Consider the following 22,684-nt stretch of genomic DNA (forward strand, 5'->3'; position numbering starts at 1 on the left):
GAGGGAGGTGAAGGAGGGAGGGAGGGAGCGGGGATAAAATCGCTTTCCTGGCCATGGGCCCCAAACGGACGGTGGGGGGCGGAGGAGTTTTGGGGTCTCAGCTCGCAGTGAGCACGGAGACGCCACTGCGCGCACAGCGCCGGGGAACACGCGCTGCGGCGACACCAACAACAACAACCGCCATTCGCCGCTAAGTGGCGGTGACGTCACCACGACGCTTGTGCCAGGCTATGTGCACCTTGAGGCCAACGCATCATCAGCGACATCATCATCAGCTGCAGCGTCACTGCGTGCCATCAACCATCTGCCTGCAATTAATCATCTCTAGCCGCAGGGTCGTTCTCAGCACCTGCACATTCTTCAGATTGAACACCATAATCATCATCATCACCATCGAGAGGAGGGGAAGGGGCTTCAGCATTTCTATAAATCATCTTCACCACCATTGTCGCCATCGTCGTCGGGGATGGGAAGGCAGCAGGGGCGCGCGCGCGGCCACGCAGTCCGGTGAAGGAGGCGGCGAAGCGCGCTCCCCGCGGCCACGAGCGAGGGGTTTCCCATTGGCTGCTGTCGCTGCAACTTGTTTTGTTTTTATTCCCCCTTTTTCTTTCCCACGACCTCGCGTGGAACTGAATTAACAGCAGTCGCCGCGGCTTTCATGGGAATGGACCGCCGGCAATAAAACACTGCAGCAGCAGCAAGCGGCTTCATCATCACCGTCGTGCGCGCAGAGGAGCGCACGCGACAGAGGACGTGCCGGAAGAGGAGACAAGGGACGACGCGCCGCGCCCAGACGCGGTCGCGGGGCTCGCGGCTGTAAATCATCTTCACCACCATTGTCGCCATCGTCGTCGGGGATGAGAAGGCAGCAGGGGCGCGCGCGCGGCCACGCAGTCCGGTGAAGGAGGCGGCGAAGCGCGCTCCCCGCGGCCACGAGCGAGGGGTTTCCCATTGGCTGCTGTCGCTGCAACTTGTTTTGTTTTAATCCCCCTTTTTCTTTCCCACGACCTCGCGTGGAACTGAATTAACAGCAGTCGCCGCGGCTTTCACGGGAATGGACCGCCGGCAATAAAACACTGCAGCAGCAGCAAGCGGCTTCATCATCACCGTCGTGCGCGCAGAGGAGCGCACGCGACAGAGGACGTGCCGGAAGAGGAGACAAGGGACGACGCGCCGCGCCCAGACGCGGTCGCGGGGCTCGCGGCTGTCGCCCGGCAGAGTTCCGAGCGGAGGAGCGCCCAGGGGACGCGACTGGGGCCGCGATGGTTCACACCGTGACGGCCATCTCTCTGGTCAGCCTCGTGACCCTGGGCTACCTCTCGTGGAACATGGTGCGGCCCCTCGTGGGAGACTCCTTGAGTCTGCAGCACGGGGCCAACGCCACCGCCGAGCGAGATGACATCAACACCATCACCGCCATCCCCAACAGCACCTCGTACTCTACCTCAAACTCCTGCGCCACCAACACCACCTCCACCAACGCCTCCTCAACATCCTGCACATCGACCAACACATCCTCCTCCTACTCCCCATCCTCCGCGGGGGTCCCGGCTCGCAGTCGGGGACCCGCCCTTGCCAACTCGACTCCGCGGCCGCACATCGTGTTCATCCTGGCGGATGACCAGGGCTACCACGACGTGGGCTACCACGGCGCCGAGATCCGCACGCGGGCGCTCGACCGCCTCTCGGCGCAGGGCGTGCGCCTGGAGAACTACTACGTGCAGCCCGTGTGCACGCCGACCCGCAGCCAGCTGCTCAGCGGCAGGTACCGCCGGCCGGTCCAGCCGCCGGGAGCGATCCGTCCCTCGTGGCTGTGGGCCACGCGTAAAGTGACGCCCGTGTGGTGTCCCGTGTAGCGTCCCGTGGGTAACTTCTCGCGTGTGACGTCACACGCGCGTCGCGTGTGACGTTAACGTCTCTCAGGTTTAAATTTGCTCAGATGTGACATCTCTCAGATGCAACGTCTCTCAGGTGCAGCGTCTATCAGGTGCACAGCCTCTCAAGCGCAACGCCTCTCAGGTGTAAAGTCTCTCAGGTGCAATGTCTCTCAGGTGTTACCCCTCTCAGGTGCAACGTCTCTCAGGCGCAACGTCTCTCAGGTGTTACCCCTCTCAGGTGTAAAGTATCTCAGGTGTAACGTCTCTCAGGTGTAACGTCTCTGAGGTGATACGCCAATGAAGTGTGAAGTGTCTTAGGTGTAACGTCTCTCGCCTTCATATCCCGGCCCGTGGGGGATGGACGAGTCTCGCGGCTGAAGGATTGGAGGGATGCGCAGTTGGGAGAGCGCGTGTTTGGGGTGCGCCCGTGCATGGGGGCGCCCGCATGGCGCGCCGCCGCCACGTCGGGAGGAATGCACGCGGAGCGTCTGGCGTTCACAGGCAACTCAACGTGTTGATGATTGCAGCAGCAGCTATGTGTTATGAAGAATATACATATTTTATTGCCGCAGAATATATATCTTTCATTGGAGGGACAGTGTTTTTGAGGAATGCGTTGGGCTTTTAGGCGCGTTTTCGCATACCGCACTGCCGAAGTAGCGTCACGGTGTCGTCTCAAGACCACGGCTGGAATGGTGCAGCTGTGTCGGGTCACAGTGAGATCTCGAGCAAATGTGCGGTGGCAGTGAAGCTCACCTGGATGAGGCGTGCTCACCTGTGCAAGCCCGGCCTCCGTGTGAGTTGGGCGTCAGTGACTCGAGATTGAGCAACTACCGTATTGAACGCACCTGTAGTTGTGTAGACTCAACTAATATACGTCAGCTGTTATATCCCAGTAACCACCTCACCTGCACTATACTCACCTGTATGGTATAACCTTCATATGTTTACGGGTTTTTTGTTTTATCAGGTGGGAATTCAAGAGACTTCTTTTAAGAGTGGCATGTGTCACCGAAAAATCAAAAGCAACACAAGTACAGTAGAGCAATGAAGATCAAATAGAAATATATACAAAGAAATCTCCGTCATATGAAGAATTTAAAATATCGCACACACATCAATAGTTATTTCTTATTATAAATTCACTGGCGCGCGAGTCAGCTCGCGCAGATTACTTTGAGCACAATTGCTAAATTAGCTTGCACAAACATTGAACAGATACAGGGTCATCATTTTACGAATATGGAAACTGACAAGGGTATATGACGATCAAATGCAAGTGAAGCTGTCATGAACAATCGACAGCTCAGCATCGCATTGAGATGTTGATGGGAGAGGAACCACGGACAGGTGTGAAGCGCTGTGATTCCGTACGTTTGTGGCATTCACAGAGAAATATCAACAATCACCCTTTTCACACCTGCTCCTCATCAAGCCAACTTACATCCCAACGTCATAATAGACTACCAACGCCTCCCACTAGTTAAAATCCCCAAAATTATAGGTGTAACCTTTGACACCATGTTCAACTTCGCTTAACACGGCAGAAACGTCCATGCAAAAGTTAACAAACGAAATAACATCTCATGAGCTTTAGCCGGCACATCTTTGGATCAACAAAAGGAGACTTTACTCCTAACCTACAAAGCCATTGGACGTCCCATCACCAATTATTCCGGTCCCATTTGGTGCCCAAACTTCTTCTCTACAGGTTACCAAAAGCTCCAAACCGCTCAAAACCAAGCACTTTGCCTCGCCACAGGATGCCACCTCATGGCGCCCATTGACCATCTCCACCAAGAAACCAAAGTTCTTATGATTCAAAAACACTGCAAGCTTCTCACTGATCAATATCTGGCTTCATGCCACTCGACAACGCATCCTTGCACAAAACTACGCAAAGCCCCTGCACCTGCTAAGAAAATGAAATCCACCTTGCTTTCCTTCAGCTCTGCCAATGTACAATCTACTTTAAACGCTCTTCCACCAAATAGCACCGACAAATACATTTTGAACCACTTGCACACCGCTGCCACCATGCACTGCCTGAACACATACAAGCCCAATGTCGTGCTAGGGGGTTGGCCCCTATCCATAGCAGACGACGAAAAATCCCTGACCCGGGCAACTCGCACAAAACTGGCTCGACTCCGTTCAGGTTACTGCTCTATGTTAGCCGATTACCAAAATCGAATCGACCCAAACGCCCCAAACAGCTGCACTTTGTGCCAAGCAACGCCAGAAGACGTCTCCCATTTTCTCAGTTGCCCAAAACGCGGACCAAAAATTAAATCGATTGATCTCTGGCTAAACCCTTACAAAGTGGCGACACAACGCCACCTATAAACAGAAAGTGCGAGGAAAACAACAACAACAACAACAGAGAAATATGCCGAGTGTGTCCATACTGAGTCTATGGGTCTCTGTGTGAGTCTGTGGGTCTCTGTATGAGTCTATGGGTTTCTGAGTTTGTCAGTGGGTCTATGTATAAGTCTTTGGGTCTGTGTGTCAGGCTGTGGTTCACTGTGTTAGTCTGTGGGTCTCTGCGTGTCTATGGGTCACTGTGTGAGGCTATAAGTCTCTATGTGAGTCTATGGGTCTATGTGTGCCTATGGGTCGCTGTGTAAGTCTATGGGGCACTGTATTTTCTCTGTACATCAACAATCTAGGAATCTCCAATATGCACACTGACATTCATATTTTGTTGATGACACAGCCCTGATGGCCTCCGTAAATTCCATTGAGTTACGACAACTTAATGCCCTAAAACTGCTCCTCAACACTAAAAGGCCAACGTTGTGTTATTCTCTGGCTGTTCCGAAGCTGTTTCGCCACCTATGCACAGTGGCTCTGGACTCCCACATTGAGTAGGTTGATAACTGTATATATCTAGTCATTATCCTGGACTTGAAACTGTCCACATGGTAAACAAGATAAGCACCAAAATTGGATTCTTATATAGAAACAAACGCGTTCTTCCACCTCAACTCAGTGTAGTTAATCGTGCCCACATGCAGTGACGGAATGGGACTAAAAATCGGCCCAGGCATTTGTAAACACACCTGCCCAAATTCGGGCTATAGGCTGCAATGTATTAATTTATATTTAAATGAGTTGTGCAACGAACTGTATACTAGTTTCTAGATTTGCAACGTGTTGCGTAGTGTTCGCGAGATTTTGCCGTGCGATCTCATTGGCCCATTAGAGGTGGGTCCAAAAAACGAATCTGCGGAGACCATCATTGGGTTGCTTTCATCCTGAAGGTCATCCTTAAACAAATTCGCCAAATTACCTAAAGGACCACTAAGTTCCTCAACTCCCTCCCATAGCCTAAGAAGTGCGTCTTTATTCCTACTAAAAATGGCAATTGTCTACAACTTTGTTTGGTAAAACGTATTTCCGCGTCGCTGCTCCATGTTTCTGGAATACCCTTGCTATTCATCTATAGTTTGGTTCCCTTCTTTCACTCACCCTCGTTATTCGCGAGATTTTAACTACTTTGCCTGGTATACAGGAGGTTGTGAGTTCAATCCCGACCCTGACACGTGCACATTTGAAGTTTTCATGTTCTTCCCGTGGTCGTGTGGATTTTCCTCCAAGAGCTATATACCTATGTTTTTTTGGGAGCCTCTTGCTGCCACATGTTTGCACTGTCTTTTTCGATTTGTCTGTGGATATGTCACTGTTAAGACTCATATACTGTGTAGAGCTTTCTTGCAAACATACCTTACTTGTTCGTATTACATTAGCACAGTTTTTTTTATTCGAACGCATTTCATTTATGAATGTCAACTACTTATTTGTTAGTTGTGCAACATTACTTCAGAATCAGAATATTTATTTTTACTGTAGGAATCCGATGAGCTATGAAGCTCTTTTTCACAGACGTCTTTTCACAGCACCCTATTGATGTCGTTTGTCTTTGTTTTGTTGTTGCTGCACTCACGCACCACGGATCTCCCTTATAAAATCGCCGGGAAACTGGCTAAACGGGATCCATCATCCGTGTGATGTGGGGAGATCGTCAGCGCGTGCCGTCTCCGCCAGCCGGCGAAGCGGTGCCAAAACCGCGTCTGCCTGCTGCCGGTCCCTCCATTCCCGCAGGGTGAGCCGCAAGTCGCTATCAAGTGATACCGACGGCCCCGCCTGGTCCGTGTCCCCGGCGGAAACCGGCGCCACGATCTCGGGTTGTGCCTACAGTGCGCGGATCCGTCGCCGCAGGCGCACTAAACAGGGGCTGCCAGTCTGGACAATGCATCGGCGTTCGTATGCCTGATTCCTTTCCGATGCACCACTCGATACATGTACTCTTGCAGCCGCTCCAACCATCGGGCCATCTGACCGGTCGCTTGGTCAATGCGGAGTCAATACAGCAATGCCGCATGATCCGTCCGAACAGTGAAGTCACGGCCGTACAGGTAGGGCCGAAACTGCTGAGCAAAGTGGACGACGGCAAGCAGCTTGTGGCGCGTAACGCAATACCGCTGCTCGGCCTGCGATAAGACACGACTTCCGTAGGCAATGACAACCTCTCTCCCCTCCTGAATCTGGGAGAGAACGGCCCCAATGCCCACGTCGCTCGCATCTGTGTCCAGCAGGAAGGTAATCGAAAAATCGGGGTATGCTATGGGTGGTGCTTCTGTCAACCGCAGGCGCAGTGTCAAGAACGCGTCGGTCTCTGCCTGGCCCCTTCACCGTGAGCGCATGCAAGGGCTTAGCGATGGTAGCAAAGTTCTCGACAAAATGGCAGTAATAGGATACAAACCCCACGAATCTGCGGACTTCAGGCACGGACGTGGGTGTTGCCAATCACGGATGCACGCCATTTTGTCGCGACCCCCGACGCATTAACAACATGACCCAAGTATTTTACGGAGGAGCAAACCAGACGGCACTTTGAGGGTTTTAACTTGAGCTTCGCGTCACAAATTTTCGAAAACATCTGTCGCAACCGGGTTAAGTGTTCCTCGAATGTGCGAGCGGACATGATCACATCATTGAGACAGATGAGGCACGACTTCCACTGCAATCCCGCAAGTACCAGCTCCATCAATTGCTGGAAAGTGGCGGGAGCCGTTTGTAAACCCATCGGCAAACAGTTGAAATGAAAGAGACCTTGAGGCGCTCTGAAAGCCGTTTTCGGTCTGGATTCGGCATGTAGTGGTAGCTGCCAGAATCCCGACAAAATGTCTAGGGTGGAGAAAATGTTTGCTCCTGCGAGTGCATCCAATGAGTCATCTATATGTGGGAGCGGGTAGATGTCCGCCAAGATAACTGTTCAGCCACCTGAAGTCTACGCAAAAACGCAAATATCCATCCGATTTCTTAACCAATACAACCGGCGCCCCCCACGGACTCGTAGATGGCGATATTATGTCAGACTCCATCATCTCCTGCACTGCCCGCCGCACATGCTCCCTCTCGCTAGGACCCATCCTATAGGCGTTCTGCCGAATGGGTGGCGCATCGCCCGTATCAATGTGGTGCTCCATCAGCGTCGTGCGACCAACATCGTAGGGACCCTGACTGAACACGTCTGCAAAGTCACTCAACAAAGTCCTGAGTTCCCCCGATTCCCTTGCCGACAGATCACTGTTCTGTGCCAGGAGCGCGTCTATCCATGACATGTCTTCTGCGATGACCGACGGGCCGTCCAATTGCACATTGTTGATGGTGTGCCCCTCAGGGTTCAAATGCATGGGACTGACATTTGCAAACAATGTCCCTTCCTGAATTGTAACGGGTGTGTCAGCCATGTTAAGGACCTGCAGGAACAGTGGCTGATTCCTGCGCATGAGCGTGTCAGCTGCTGCTAGGCAATGGCGACCCACCACCGACGGTACTGCGGAGACGATGAGCGGTGCATCCGACCGGGAAGTGACGAGCGGGGTGCAATATCGGAGCGGCACCAAAGCCTGTGCACCAGGCGGGATCGAGACCGTAGTCCCGACCAGCACCTGAACTCGCGGAAGCTGCTTCAGTTCCCCGTCTCGATGCAAGAAATACAAGCGACCCCCCGATGGGGTTTCGACGCAGCCTTCGTCCGTCAGAATGCAAAGAGACATGTGACTCAACAGGTCCATGCCCAACAAGCATGGAACCGTGAGCAAACTGGAGACCAGTACCGGAGCATGTACCTCCAGCTCCCCGATGCGGACCAGCACTACCACTTGACCTATGTACCTGGCCTGCACTGGCGCGAGACGACGCTGTCCCTCCGGTAACAAGTCAAAGACACGCAGGGATATGATACTGGCCGACGCACCCTTGTCAACCAACACGCTGACTCTAACCCCTGCCACCGAGCCTACTAACATGGACGTCCCAGCCGTGGGCGCCACCACCCTTCTGGTCAACCAACGCCACGTATTAACCGTGTCCGGCCACGGGACTGGACCATCAGCGGGAATCCTATGCCGCCGCCCCCGAGGAATGAGATGCGTGATGGGGTGAACCTGGGGTGGATGGTTCCGGCGGGGTGTCCGAGGTGTCAGCACTCGCCTGAGTCGGAACGGCTGTGGACCGAGGCTGACGATCCCAGCTGGTCATCCCCGGCACACTAGTCCTGCTGCGGCATCTACCGGCAATGGCAGATGACTTTGTCGATGACCCGAGGATGCTCTCCTGCCTCGTGAGGTGCCCAGCGCCGGGGTCGGCGCTCCGCTTCCCGCGGGATCCTCGGATACTGCCGCAGGGCCACCACCGTCCCTCCCTTGTCCTCCTCCATCGGCGGCACGTGTCTGGTTAGGGCTCATGGCAGCTCCTCTACGTCACCGTGATCCCATGCGACGTGTGCCACACTCTGCGCGGGTCACGCCATTTCTTCGTAAGAGCAGAGATGGCGTGCAACCCATGGCAAGGTGCGGACTTCCTCCTCCACCACCGGCAGCATCACTCCCGCCTTCTGTGCCATGGCAAGGAGCCGCTCTGCCACCAGCGAGTCCAGGCCCGGCTCATTGAGCCGCAGGAATGCGGCTTCTGCCAGCGTCAACAATTCCGTCCCGAAGACCAGGAGCGATTCGGATGCTTCACGCTGGCGGTTTTTAAACTTCTGGCGCGCCCCGGACGGGGGGTCAAACACCTCCGCCATCTCCTTGTAGACACCCTGCAGGGATCCTCTTTTTGCAGGTGAAATCCGGTCTAACACTGCCAGTGCGGGGTCGTCCAACACAATGGGCAGCATCGTCAGGGCTTGATCCTCCATCCACCTCATTGACCGGGCGGCCGCCTCAAACCGGCAGACGAAAGCACGCCATTCTCCCGATCTGGTCGCGAACCTCTGTATCACGCCCAGCTGGCGGCTCCATCCTGGTCCTCCCTCCACGGGCTGCCTCGGATGAGTTTCGGGCTGAATCTCGCCCCCGGTAGCCACTGCTGTCGGATGATATCGGGAGGACAGACCAGAGTTTTCTCCTAGGTTCCGCGTGGGACGCACGGTCGGCGGCGTCGCTGATGCTGCTCCATCCCCTGAGAGATGCTGCAGAGTGCCTGGTCGGGAAGGCTGACTGTGGCCCCCGTCCCCTCGCTGGAGATGTGGTGCGGCTGAGGTTTTCCCCGACCTCAGGACCCAGCCGGCTAAGCAGCGCGGTGACTGCCTCCAGCAGCAGATCCATCTTCCGATCCCTAGAGGATGATCTGCGGTAGCGGCGACACTGGGTCTGCACCGCCGGGTTGGTGGAGGAAGGTGCCCACACAGGACGAGCAGCTGCCACGGTTCTCGTCGATGAACTGGGAGACGAATCCCGACTCGTCGGTTTCATTTCGGTGCAAATCTCGTCCCGGGCACCTATAGTGTCTTCTGGCTGTGTCTCCCCCCTTGGGATCTTGTGTTGGTTGAGGCGAGACACCACACTACTGCCACCAGATGAAGAGGAGCCGGAGACTGGTTAAGCACTTCTTTATTCTTCAACCCACAGCAACACTCGTTCCAAAAGCAACCTCGAACACGCGTCTCACAGCCTCTCGTTCCCAAATCACATCCTCGTCGTGCACGCCTGGTCTGGGTGACGTCAGTGCCCTTTAACGCTTGACCCCCGTCTAGTGTATTCCCGTGCGTGTGGCACTCGCTAGCGTCGCACGGATGCTGCGAGCGGCTCGAGAAGGCAGGACGGCAGGGAATGGGTGAACCTTTTTTGCACCCATGCAATTTTAAGCCAACTCAGGGGCACCGCAATGTGACTTGTCCTGCGAGGGTGGGCCAATCTCCTGGCACCGGGAAATTGTGGGACTTTCCTCCTAGGGACCCTTCGGATGAAAACCTGTTGTGCCAGACAATCCCCCGCCAGGACACTACGTGTGCGCGCTGCGTGTGTGTGCTCAGTGTGGGGGCCAGGGGGGAGTCGCGGTGCTTGCAGAGTTGCTCCGAGGCCGTGGTACTACACAGCGCGCTGATCGCTAGACGACCGCACACAAGGACAAAGATCCCCCGGAAAGCCTTAACAAACTGTTGGGGCAAGTGCTGTTAGCGAGCACCTATGAAGGCCGGCACGGCACACGAGGGGGTGGGTGGCCAGCACCACGCCCGCCAACCTTTGTCTCCCTAGTGGCAATTTTACACACCGCACTAGGTACTCATTTGAGTCTGAGTCGACCTAGGGGGAGTCCCAGGATCAGTGGTCCGTGTTATACTGAGTGCGGAGATTTAATATCTGCATGGTGCGTGTGCGTGAGCGTGGCTCGCAGATCTCTTACACATGTAAAGAAAACAAAACTTTTGTCCTTGGCCCGGGTAGCGAACACTGCTGCCGGTGTAAAACTGACCGTGGTGGCAGCGGTCATCACCACACGCAGAACCGATCGCTCCCTCGCTGGCCCACCTCCCTCCAGGTACCAGATCCACACGGGGCTGCAGCACTCCATCATCCGGCCACGCCAGCCCAGCTGCCTGCCGCTGCACCTGCCCACGCTGCCAGAGCGGCTGCGCGATGCAGGCTACGCCACGCACATGGTGGGAAAGTGGCACCTGGGCTTCTGCCGGCCCGAGTGCCTGCCGACGCGCCGTGGCTTCGACTCCTTCCTGGGCTCGCTGGCAGGCAGCGGCGACCACTTCACGCACGAGGCATGCGACGGGCCTGCGGCGTGCGGCCTGGACCTGCGCGCGGGCGAGCACGTGGCGCGTGCACACGGGGGCCGCTACTCGACCGAGATGTACGCGGCGAGGGCTGTGCGCCTTGTGGAGGAGCACGACGCGGCGCGTGGGCCGCTCTTCCTCTATGTGGCCTTCCAGGCCGTGCACACGCCCCTGCAGGTGACTCGCCCCGCCAGCTCGCCCGCCCGCTCGCCCGCTCGCCCATTCACCCACCCACTCGCCAATTCATTCACCCACTCGCCCATTCACGCACCAATCCACCCACCCACTCGCCCATTCACCCACCCATCCACCACTCGCCCATTCACCCACCAATCCACCCACTCGCCCATTCACCCACCAATCCACCCACTCGCCCATTTACCCACCAATCCACCCACCCACTCGCCCATTCACCCACCCATCCACCCACTCGCCCATTCACCCACCAATCCAACCATCCACTCGCCCATTCACCCACCAATCCACCCACTCATGCATTCACCCACCAATCCACCCACCCACTTGCCCATTCACCCACCAATCCACCCACCCACTCGCCCATTCACCCACCAATCCACCCACCCACTCGCCCATTCACCCACCAATCCACCCACCCACTCGCCCATTCACCCACCCACTCGTCCATTCACCCACTCGCCCATTCACCCACCCACCCCCGCCGAGTGTCTCGTGGTCCTCACCTGCACACTCGTGTTCCGCAGCCGGTGCCCGGTGGCGTGCCACTGTGCCAGGCCGCAAATCTGGGGGGGGGGGGACATCTTTCCGATGTGTGCGCACGTGTTTATTTCAGGTTGCACTGTGTGATGGTGCAACGTTTTCACTCCAAAAAACAGCAGCTGCCAGCACGCGCAGCAAAACGTCACAGTGTGCGGTCGGGCGTCATTCTCGTTGTCGCGCGTGCATGGTGCGTGCGTGCGTCGGTGCGTCCGTTCGCGTGTGTCTGCGCGCCCAGGCGCCGCCGCGCTACACGGAGCGCTACCGGCGGATCGCGAACCAGGCACGGCGTCGCTACGCGGGGATGCTGTCGTGCCTGGATGAGGCAGTGCACAACATCACGGAGGCGCTGCACCGCCGTGGCCTCTACAACAACTCGGTGCTCGTCTACTCGAGCGACAATGGCGGACAGCCGCTCTCTGGGGGCAGCAACTGGCCACTGCGGGGACGAAAGGTGAGCTCCGGCGACGGCTGCCCTGGACTATGGGTGGGGGGGGCCGTGCCAATGCGCCAATGCCCACACCCGCCATTCGCCACGAAGTGACGTTGCCATCAGTTAGTGGCGCCTGTGCCAGATCAGGTGCACTTTGAGGCCACGTGAAGTGTCGAAGACTCGCTGACAGGAGGTTACAGGACAGATCCAGGTGCCATAGCACCTGCCACACACTTACACACACAAAGATCCCTCCCATATAACCTGAACAAACTATTGGGGCAAGTGCTGTTAGCGAGACCCTATGAAGGCCGACACGGCACATGAATAGGTGGGTGGCCAGCACCACGCCCGGAAGCCTTTGTATCCCTAGTAGCGATTTTTACATACCGCACCAGATACTCAGTCGACCGAGGGAATGCCCAGGACCTGTTCAGATAATCGTAACTGGTGTTAGCCGTGAGCGGGAATTGAACTCGGGTCGCTGGGGTCGTAGCGCAGCTGTGGGGCCCGACGTCCACCCCACCGCCCTCGCTAGGCAGGTGGGGCGCGACGGCCGCCCATTCTGCTCCCTCCTCCACCGCGGCGGTCAGCTCCCACCGGGCCCCCGCCGACCGAGTGATTGGGGCCCCCACGCTAGCGCCCTCTATGAGGGACATAGCTGTACTGCTGGCTCACCGCCGCACGGAGTTAACCCACACACCCGCGCACACCGCAGCTATCGCTAACACAGCACAGCTATCGCTAACACAGCATACAGCGGCACGCTCGCTCTTACACCTAGGCCTCGGCAAGGTAAGGTAAAAGGTAAATGGTAAAAACAACGAGCCTACCTTTACCCTACCTTTAACCCTTACCCCATACAAATTACCCGATTACAGGGTAATTACTGGGGTACTGCACATGAACAAGGTTTATTACGGTAAATGCTAGGTAGAGCGCTTTATTCATATAGAATACTATCGATTATTCCAATTTTACACGCTTGTCGTCATTGTCGTTATTGTATCCTCAAAACTTCCCAATGTGGTATCGACTTAAAACGTGGTATACGTATGTCATACTGATGACAATATTATATTCTATCATAAAAATATTTATTTTTAAACATTATTTTGTATATGTTATGTTTCGGCTTGGGTCTAACTGTCCACGCTCAACTGACGTTGGTTGTAATTGGCCACGGTACCTTACGTCATGGCAAGCTTCGGGGCCACTTCCTGGAGTCGTGGAGTTCTGCCATTACGAGTACATTTAATAAAAGCGTGTTTTAAAAAAGTTTGTTTTTATATTACTTATTAAATGGAGGCCACTGATTGTGCCACGGAGCTTTTAGCGGTAAACAAGGCACCGTATTTACCGGGTAACACTTCGCACTTCCTTTACCCTACTGGGTAATTCTTCCGAGCTACCTTTACCCTACCCTTTACCTTACCCCTTGGCATGTCGACACCTTTACCCTCTACCTTTACCCCTTTACCCGGTTAAAAGAGTAAATTACCTTACCTTGCCGAGGCCTACTTACACCTGCAAGCGAGTCCCCCAATGCGCCCTCACTCTCGCCACGCGTTCGCCCACGCAGTCGCTCCACACAGTCGCTCCACACAGGAATCACAGACACCATGCCTATGCTCTGTACTAACTTTTATTGTGGCGCAAACCCCGCACTGCCCGGAGGGAATATTCTGCGAGCAGAGCCTAGCCTACTGCTGCCCAAGTCCCCAGATACTCAGATGCCCTATCACGTACCTTGCAGCTGTACTCACGGCATTACACGGACGCTGTGAGAATCCGAGGGAGGACGAATGAGAACGTTACCTATCACTGCCTCGCGGCGGCACTCGCTAGCGTCGCACGGATGCTGCGAGCGGCTCGAGAAGGCAGGACGGCAGGGAATGGGTGAACCTTTTTGCACCCATGCAATTTTAAGCCAACTCAGGGGCACCGTAATGTGACCTGTCCTGCGAGGGTCGGCCAATCTCCTGGCACCGGGAAACTGTGGGACTTTCCTCCTAGGGACCCTTCGGATTAAAACCTGTTGTGCCAGACAATCCCCCGCCAGGACACTACGTGTGCGCGCTGCGTGTGTGTGCTCAGTGTGGGGGCCAGGGGGGAGTCGCGGTGCTTGCAGAGTTGCTCCGAGGCCGTGGTACCACACAGCGCGCTGATCGCTAGACGACCGCACACAAGGACAAAGATCCCCCGGAAAGCCTTAACAAACTGTTGGGGCAAGTGCTGTTAGCGAGCACCTATGAAGGCCGGCACGGCACACGAGGGGGTGGGTGGCCAGCACCACGCCCGCCAACCTTTGTCTCCCTAGTGGCAATTTTACACACCGCACTAGGTACTCATTTGAGTCTGAGTCGACCTAGGGGGAGTCCCAGGATCAGTTCAGATAATCATCGCTGGTGTTAGCCATGAGCGGGAATCAAACTCAGGCCGCCGGGTTCGTAGCGAAACGCGCTAACCACTGCACCACCGCTCCCCTGACACACAGATGGACATGCGTCCAACACATCAGTACCACTCACCAACAGCACCCGTCCCACAGGCTGCGTAGGCTACACGGTGTGCGTTGGTGGTGGGTGTATTGTGGTTGTCGCTCTCTGTCTGTGCCCCCTGCCTCCCCGGCCCCCCCACAGGGCACGTATTGGGAGGGCGGCGTGCGAGCCCTGGGCTTCGTGCACAGCCCCCTGCTGCGTCTCAAGGGGCGCGTGAGCCGCGCGCTCGTCCACGTCTCCGACTGGTTCCCCACGCTCCTCGCGCTCGCGGGGGCAGGCGCAGACACAACCACTGCCGACCCCGCCAGCCCCGCGCTGGATGGGCACGACGTGTGGCGGGCCTTGAGCGAGGGGGCCCCGTCCCCCCGCACCGAGATCCTGCATAACATCGACCCCCTGTACAACCGCGCCCGTGGGGGGTCGCGCGCCGCCGGACACGGCCTCTGGAACACGGGCGTGCAGGTGAGGGCCCGTGGGACACCAGCTGGGTGGGGTGAGCGGGTAGGCGGGTGGGCAGACAGGTGAGTGGGTGGCTGGGTGAGCGAGTGAAAGGGCGTGTGGGCAGGGGGGTGAGCCGATGGGTGGACAGGTGAGTGGGCGCGTGGGTGGGTGGATAGGTGAGTGGGTGTGTGGGTCAGGATGTTGGTCGGCGAGGTGGCCAATGGTTTTATAGTCATATTATCAGTCGGATGGTTAGTAAAGTGGTTAGCTGGTTAGTTAGTAATTTAGTTTGTAAGGGGGGGGTAGCTGGTTAGTCAGCAAGTCAGTAAGGTGGCTAGCTAGTTTAATCAGTAAGTTAGTCAGGTGATTACCTGGTTAGTCAGTAAGTAGGTTAATAAGGCGGTCAGCCGTTTCGTCAGTCAGGTGACCAGGCAGTCCGATCTCTCGAAGTGAAAGGCAAATCCTCTTCACGTTAGGTGAACGGTGCATGGATGCGGATATCACAGAGCTACTTCTGATACCCCCTCCCCTCTTTCACGTGACCTCTGTACAAACCCGGGGCCCTCTCCATCTCGGGCGGCAGGCGGCGCTGCGCCAGGGAGACTGGAAAATTCTGACGGGCGACCCAGGCTACGGCGACTGGGTGCCGCCGCAGACGTGGCCGGCATTCCGCGGGAGCTGGTGGGCCCTGGAGCGTGCCGCACCGGCGTGGAGCAGCGGCGGAGGAGGCGGCGTAGGTGGAGGCAGGGGGGGCGTCGCAGAGCCGCAGACGCTGTGGCTATTCAACCTGTCGGCCGACCCCTTCGAGCGCTACGACGTTTCGGCGCGGCACCCGGACGTGGTGCGGCACCTGTTGGGCCGGCTGGCGGAGTACGCGCGCGGCGCCGTCCCCGTGCGCTTCCCTGCCGATGACTCGCGCGCCCACCCGGCGCTGCAGGGCGGCGTTTGGGGGCCCTGGCTGCTGCCGCGTGACGGAGGAGCACGGAGACGTGGAGAGGGGCAGCCCGGTGGTGGCAGTGGTAGCGGTGTCTTCTCAGGAGCAGGAGCAGCAGCAGCAGGGGGTCGATCGCTGGCAGCCACCGCCGCCTACTGCCGGCTGTGCAAGCTGCGCAGCTATCTGCGCAAGTTGCGCGCCGGGCGGACTGCCGCACCGAGCGGATCGTGAGCGGCGCGGGCCGAGCGGGCTCAGCGGGCGTGCGGCGGCACACGGAGTTCCCGGCTGAGTGGCTCAAGGGAGCAGCGGCATGGCCATTGGCGCACACGTGCTCCAACAACAAAGCCCGTAAGCCGAGTTCTAATCCCGACCTCGGCTAACGTCGGCGGCGAGAGGTATCAGGAGCGGCACTACCAGCTCCGCATTTCGCCACACCCGCATTGACCAGCGTGGAGAAGTATGGTAAAAATAAATCCACAATGAGACACGGCCTTTGTCCACCATTGGATTTATCAAGGGGAAAGTTCAGTGAACATTTTACTATGGGGTCGAGAGATTCCATCAGATTCTTCTTTGTAGGGTGGATAAAATTAGTCCCACCTGGTGAGGGTGCAAACATGGTTTATTGTGTTAAGACGCTAATCCTTGCCATAGGAATGTGGAATTTTAACCACTGGCTCAAGAACACAAGTGAAGACGAGCACCTCACGGTGACTGCCTGACAAATAATTCAACACCCGCGTGAGATCCAGGGACTGGCACGGCCAGTCAGACTCACACCCAAACTCACGTCCAGACTCACGCCCAGCCCAGACTCATTTGCAGACTCACGCCCAAACTCACGCCGAGACTCACACCCAACCCAGACTCATACCCAGCTCAGACTCACACCCAGACTCACACCCAGACTCACACCCAGCTCAGACTCACATCCAGCTCAGACTCACTTCCAGTCCAGGCTCACACACAGACTCACACCCAGACTTACACCCAACAGACTCACACCCAACCCACTCAGACCCAACCCACACACCCCAGCAAAACTTTGATGTCACTTCCTAGCCGGAGTCCACGTAAACCATCATTAACGAATGATGCTGGCTGGCATGGAGCTTCGTGTCGATATATAGACGCGTGCATTATGTAAATAAGATGTCGCGTTTCATCGTGAATGGAAAATTGATGACACAAGGCACAGGAGTGCGATTGTAGCCATGCAAACTCAAACTGTGCACCGTATAGTAAATCTAATAGAGACCCATAGAGATAAACAGAGATACATAGATACCCGTAGAGATACTTTAAAGACAAGCCACAATAGTGTGATTGTGGCTGTGTAACCCAAACTATAGACTGTAGAGTAAACCTGTAGAAACAGATACTTAACAACACATATAGACGCATAGAGATACATTAAAGACGAACTACAGAAGTGTGATTGTGGCCATGCAACACAAACCATATTACAAACCATTATGGTCTGCGCTCCTTCAATAGAAGACGAGGAGGAACAGCAAAACTAGACGAACTCTCTCTGCTGAAGCCCTCTAGTCGTGGCGAGTAGCAGATCTCGATAATGGGCATCCAGCTCCTGAACATAGTGCTGCTGCCAACACGTGCAAGGACATAGTAGAACTGGGCGCGTTAGCGAGCAAAGGATCGCGACGCCGTGGACTCCAAGGCCAGTGTGATGTACGGGACCCGCGTGTCCGGCGTGACGTACGGGACCCACGTGCCCAGTATGACGGACGGGACCAGTGTGCCCCGTGTGACGTACGGCACCCGCGTGCCCCGTGTGACGTATGGGACCAACTTGCCCCGTGTGACGTACGGGACCCGCGTGCGTGAACACGATGACTATGATATTTTGTATTTTAATAAAACCAAAGTGGTTTGTGAATGTACAAGGTACCAGGTGTTGTTTACATCACCAATGAAAATATATTCGTCCATGACAAGGACAAAATGTCTCGTATCGCCTTGTACTGACTTTTTGGGAAAGTGCTGTTAGCGAACACCTATGAAGGCCGGCATGGCACACGAGGGGGTGGGTGGCCAGAACCACGCCCGGCCGCCTTTATCTTCCTAGTAGCGATGTTTACGCACCTCAGCAGGTAATGGGTGGTGGTACCAGTCTGGAGAGACCTTCGCCCAGCATCGGGTCCATCATTGCTGACAATGACGATGAAGACGGTTTGTGCGTTGCACTGGGGCAATTGCACGTCCTAAACATTGCTCCTGCTTTTGAACAAAGGTCCCTTTCGGAAGACGCGTTTGTGTGACTCCCATAAGAGACGGGTGGACCGGCTGGGTCGAGTGGTGGACACTCACGAGGGGGACGACAACGATGATCAAGAAGATCGGTTCGTCTGGGCACGAGACCGCGTGGTGTAGCGGCAGAGATGTCTGCACGCGGTCCCTGCTCTGCACGCGTCAGGCGCCTTCGCTCTCTCGGCCAGGTCCCTCCAGCCTGGGGTCGAACCATGAGCCCCGGCCACAGGAGTCGCTCCTCCCCTCTCCCTCTCTTCCCACAACACCCACCGGGCGCATTGCACAACCACCTCGTTCAAATTATGGTTTATTCTAAAATAACAAACAATTAAAGCGATTCCGTGCTGGAGTGAGCACTGAGGCGGAGCCCTGAGCAAGTTGTGCAAATTCCTCGTTCCTGTGGCGAGGGCGATTCTATGCATAGGACAACCACTGTTAAATTTACTACTAAAGCAGTACTCATTTTGATTGACCCGTGAGGGATGAAGAGGGTATGACGGGCTGAGAACTGCAATTTGCGAGCCACTATCCTGGAGCCACCCTGGCGGATCAGTTCCTGGCAGCGGCAAAGTGTAGTTTTAGTGACGAGCAGACAGCGTAAATCACACTCTGAACTCATCGTCATCTAAACTAACGCGACTGCCATCCAAACCCTAGCAGAACCAAACCAACGCGAATCCCATCACTACCAATTGTGCTCAAATATAGAACTGTGAATTATTATTATTTCGGCAGGTCGGGGTACAGCAGGAAGCCGGAGAAGGTGGTGTCGGCCTGAGTCTCTGCCGCCAGCTTGCTGTGCCCAGTCTCCGCCTGGAGCCACACGGAGTCTCCCTTCCGTAGGCGCAGCACGGAGCCGCCCGCCAACGAGTACATGGTGGCCGCCGTCGCCGTCCCCGTGGTCGAGGCGCCAGTGCCAGTGGCGGACTTGAACTGGACGGCGTTCCCGTTGTGCCGCAGGGAGAAGCGGCTCGCCCCAGTGCCGCCCGTCAAGTGGAAGTCAAAGTAGTAGACCCCGGGGACGACGCACGTGAACTTGCCGGTGGACACGTCGTAGTGGCCCTGGTCGTTGTACGCGACCTTGGTGAACTTGAGGGGCGCGCCGCTCGCGGGGTTGGCGGACGCAGCCAGGCCGATGGTGAAGGCCGACCTCAGGCCGAGGACAACGCCATCGTCCTTCGATGCCTTTTCGGCTGTCGGTCCGCGCTCCCCTTTGGTGCCAGGAAGACCGATCGGGCCGACGGGTCCTGTTGTTAAACAACAATTAAGAAAAATCACGAATTGAGATGACAATTATTATAATGACTCACGCACGATTGTGTTATATTTAAGAAGTCAAGATTATTTCATATACATCATAGGTGACCAGGTTCGGACTGGCCCTAGGGCAGTCTGGACAAATGCCCAGTGGGGCCGGTCCATTCCGAGGGCTGGTGGACCGGTCTGTGTGGGGAAATTGCAAATATGAGAGTAAAAAAAGAATATAGATACAAATATTTTTAAACATTTGACCTCTGTTTACGCTTCATTGCTCTTTTTTAATGCTCTCAGTTGGCATTAAGTCCCATCTTTGGCAGCCCAAATGGGCCAAATGAGATAGCACGGCAATTTGGGCCAGGTGTGTTTACAAATGCCTGGGCCGATTTTTAGTCCCAGTCCATCACTACAGGCGACATTCCAGCAGACATGTCACCTCTCTGGCCTCTCTATGTGCTGTAGTGAATGAAGGTCATTGTCCGAAACGTCGCCTGTGATAGGCGTTTCCTATTGAGGAACGTTCAGAATCACGGGTGTGGCGATTCCAGCATTTCACTGTGAATTGCTCAGCAATTTATTTCACAGCGATTACAACATGTCACCTCGGTGACTACTTGGGATCGATCATATCTCCAGGGCGTCGAGTGACAAGTGTGCATAGCAATAGAGTCACGACACGTGTACACACACACGTTAAATCCTTGACTTACATAGTCACGCATTTACACAACGAATATCAATGCAGTCGGTGATTTTGTGGTGCCACGGCCTCGATGCCACTCTGCAAGAGCCGCGAGCACCCCCCTCCCCGGCCCCCACACTGAGTACACACATGCAGCGCACACATGTAGTGTCCTGGCGTGGGATTGCTTGGCACAACGGGGTTTAATCCGAAGGGTCCCTATGAGGAAAGTCCCACGGTTTCCCGAGATGCAAAGAGGGCAACCCAATAAACTGCTTGTGTGTCTGTCTTTGTGTCTCCGTGTCTGTGTCTTGTCTCTCTCTCCAATTTCACACTTAACTTCTAATGTAGCAATCTTTTGAAGAACGTAATCAACCAGGCTATGCGTTAATTGTGTGTTGACCAACTCTCTGTGTTGCATTGCATTACATTTCCAAATTTTGCTAATGTGTGTGTCCTCGCTGTTGTAGTATTTCCTGCAGTCACGAAAGCTCCAAATATCTCATTGAAATGCTAATTTCTCTACCCCCCCCACCGCTCTCTGTCTGCCCCTCTCGCTCTATATTTAAGGCCTCGACACAGAGACGTTGTTTCTCTGTGTACCTATGTGTGTGTCTCTCTCTCTCTGTGTCTCTGTGTTATATCTTTCTGCTTATGTGTCTGTCTATGTGTCTCCGTGTCTGTGCTTCGTCTCTCTCAAAAATTTAGCAATCTTTGGAAGAAGGTAATCAACCAGCTAGGGTGTTGACTGTTATGTTAGCCGACTCTCTGTGTTGTATTGCATTATATTTCTAAGTTTACTAGGTTTGTTTTCTCTTCCATTTGTACCTGATGATGATTGCTTGTGTTACATTTTCTTTCTACATGACTTTACCGAAAGAACCAACGAGTAATTCCTGCAGTCACAAAAGCTCCAAATCAAGTTTGAAATGGAAAGCCGAGAAATGGAGGCAGAGAAACATTTAACTCATTCAGCAGGCTAGGGCGAGTCCACTTGCAGATAAAAGCGGGCCGCTTTCTGTTTGCAGTTTGTATGTTCTCCCCCAGTTCCGGATGGATTTCCTTCGGGTTATCCGGTTTCTTACCAAAGCTAAACATCTGCACGAATATGTTTTGGTGTTGACCAAACTTCCAGTGATAGCAGCACTCTGCTGCTATAAACGTCCACGCAATAAACAACGCAGTTGAACTATAATTTGTGACCAGGTCGATTCTGAAAGAAAACAGCTACGGTATAGAGTTCAGTGGGGAAAAATAAAGATTATGGTTTTACTCTCCTTAAAAATGAGTTTTCGGACTCGATGTGGGTAAATATGCGATATGAATAATAATAAACCTGCTGCTCCCTTCTCTCCGTTCTGCCCGTGGACGCCATGTTGTCCATCGCGCCCCGGGAGGCCGGGCTGCCCTGGGCTGCCCGGAGCTCCGGGGCAACCGCACCGGCAGTGCTCCTCTCTGTCTGCCCCTCTCGCTCTATATTTAAGGCCTCGACACAGAGACGTTGTTTCTCTGTGTACCTATGTGTGTGTCTCTCTCTCTCTGTGTCTCTGTGTTATATCTTTCTGCTTATGTGTCTGTCTATGTGTCTCCGTGTCTGTGCTTCGTCTCTCTCAAAAATTTAGCAATCTTTGGAAGAAGGTAATCAACCAGCTAGGGTGTTGACTGTTATGTTAGCCGACTCTCTGTGTTGTATTGCATTATATTTCTAAGTTTACTAGGTTTGTTTTCTCTTCCATTTGTACCTGATGATGATTGCTTGTGTTACATTTTCTTTCTACATGACTTTACCGAAAGAACCAACGAGTAATTCCTGCAGTCACAAAAGCTCCAAATCAAGTTTGAAATGGAAAGCCGAGAAATGGAGGCAGAGAAACATTTAACTCATTCAGCAGGCTAGGGCGAGTCCACTTGCAGATAAAAGCGGGCCGCTTTCTGTTTGCAGTTTGTATGTTCTCCCCCAGTTCCGGATGGATTTCCTTCGGGTTATCCGGTTTCTTACCAAAGCTAAACATCTGCACGAATATGTTTTGGTGTTGACCAAACTTCCAGTGATAGCAGCACTCTGCTGCTATAAACGTCCACGCAATAAACAACGCAGTTGAACTATAATTTGTGACCAGGTCGATTCTGAAAGAAAACAGCTACGGTATAGAGTTCAGTGGGGAAAAATAAAGATTATGGTTTTACTCTCCTTAAAAATGAGTTTTCGGACTCGATGTGGGTAAATATGCGATATGAATAATAATAAACCTGCTGCTCCCTTCTCTCCGTTCTGCCCGTGGACGCCATGTTGTCCATCGCGCCCCGGGAGGCCGGGCTGCCCTGGGCTGCCCGGAGCTCCGGGGCAACCGCACCGGCAGTGCTCCTCCGCCTTCCCGCCTCCGTGCGTCACCACCACCATCAGCGCCAGGGTGCAGGACGCCAACCACATCGCCATCGGAGGGAGCATCTGTTAGCAAATACCATGCAACATAATCGTTCAA

The 22,684-nt window shown here is 54.8% G+C and overlaps 2 protein-coding genes across 2 annotated transcripts; one reads left to right on the forward strand and one right to left on the reverse strand.

Moving 5' to 3' along the window:
- Nucleotides 1–65: 65 nt before the first annotated feature.
- Nucleotides 66–16,686, forward strand: ARSI (arylsulfatase family member I). Its single transcript, XM_078613580.1, has 5 exons — nt 66–1,765; nt 10,704–11,124; nt 11,921–12,136; nt 14,758–15,078; nt 15,641–16,686. Exons 1-5 carry the CDS (start codon nt 1,263–1,265, stop codon nt 16,220–16,222), a joined length of 2,043 nt encoding a protein of 680 aa, XP_078469706.1. The 5' UTR covers nt 66–1,262; the 3' UTR covers nt 16,223–16,686.
- On the reverse strand, nt 16,483–21,658 carry LOC144732019 (complement C1q and tumor necrosis factor-related protein 9-like; the record flags this gene model as incomplete). The annotated part of the gene is made up of 2 exons (XM_078613199.1): nt 16,483–19,509; nt 21,538–21,658. Coding segments are annotated over 2 exons (645 nt in total), but the record flags the coding sequence as incomplete, so codon positions are not given.
- Nucleotides 21,659–22,684: the final 1,026 nt, after the last annotated feature.

This window comes from Lampetra planeri, chromosome 41 (genome assembly GCF_965212315.1).
Source record: "Lampetra planeri chromosome 41, kcLamPlan1.2.h2, whole genome shotgun sequence".
NCBI classification, from domain to species: domain Eukaryota; kingdom Metazoa; phylum Chordata; class Hyperoartia; order Petromyzontiformes; family Petromyzontidae; genus Lampetra; species Lampetra planeri.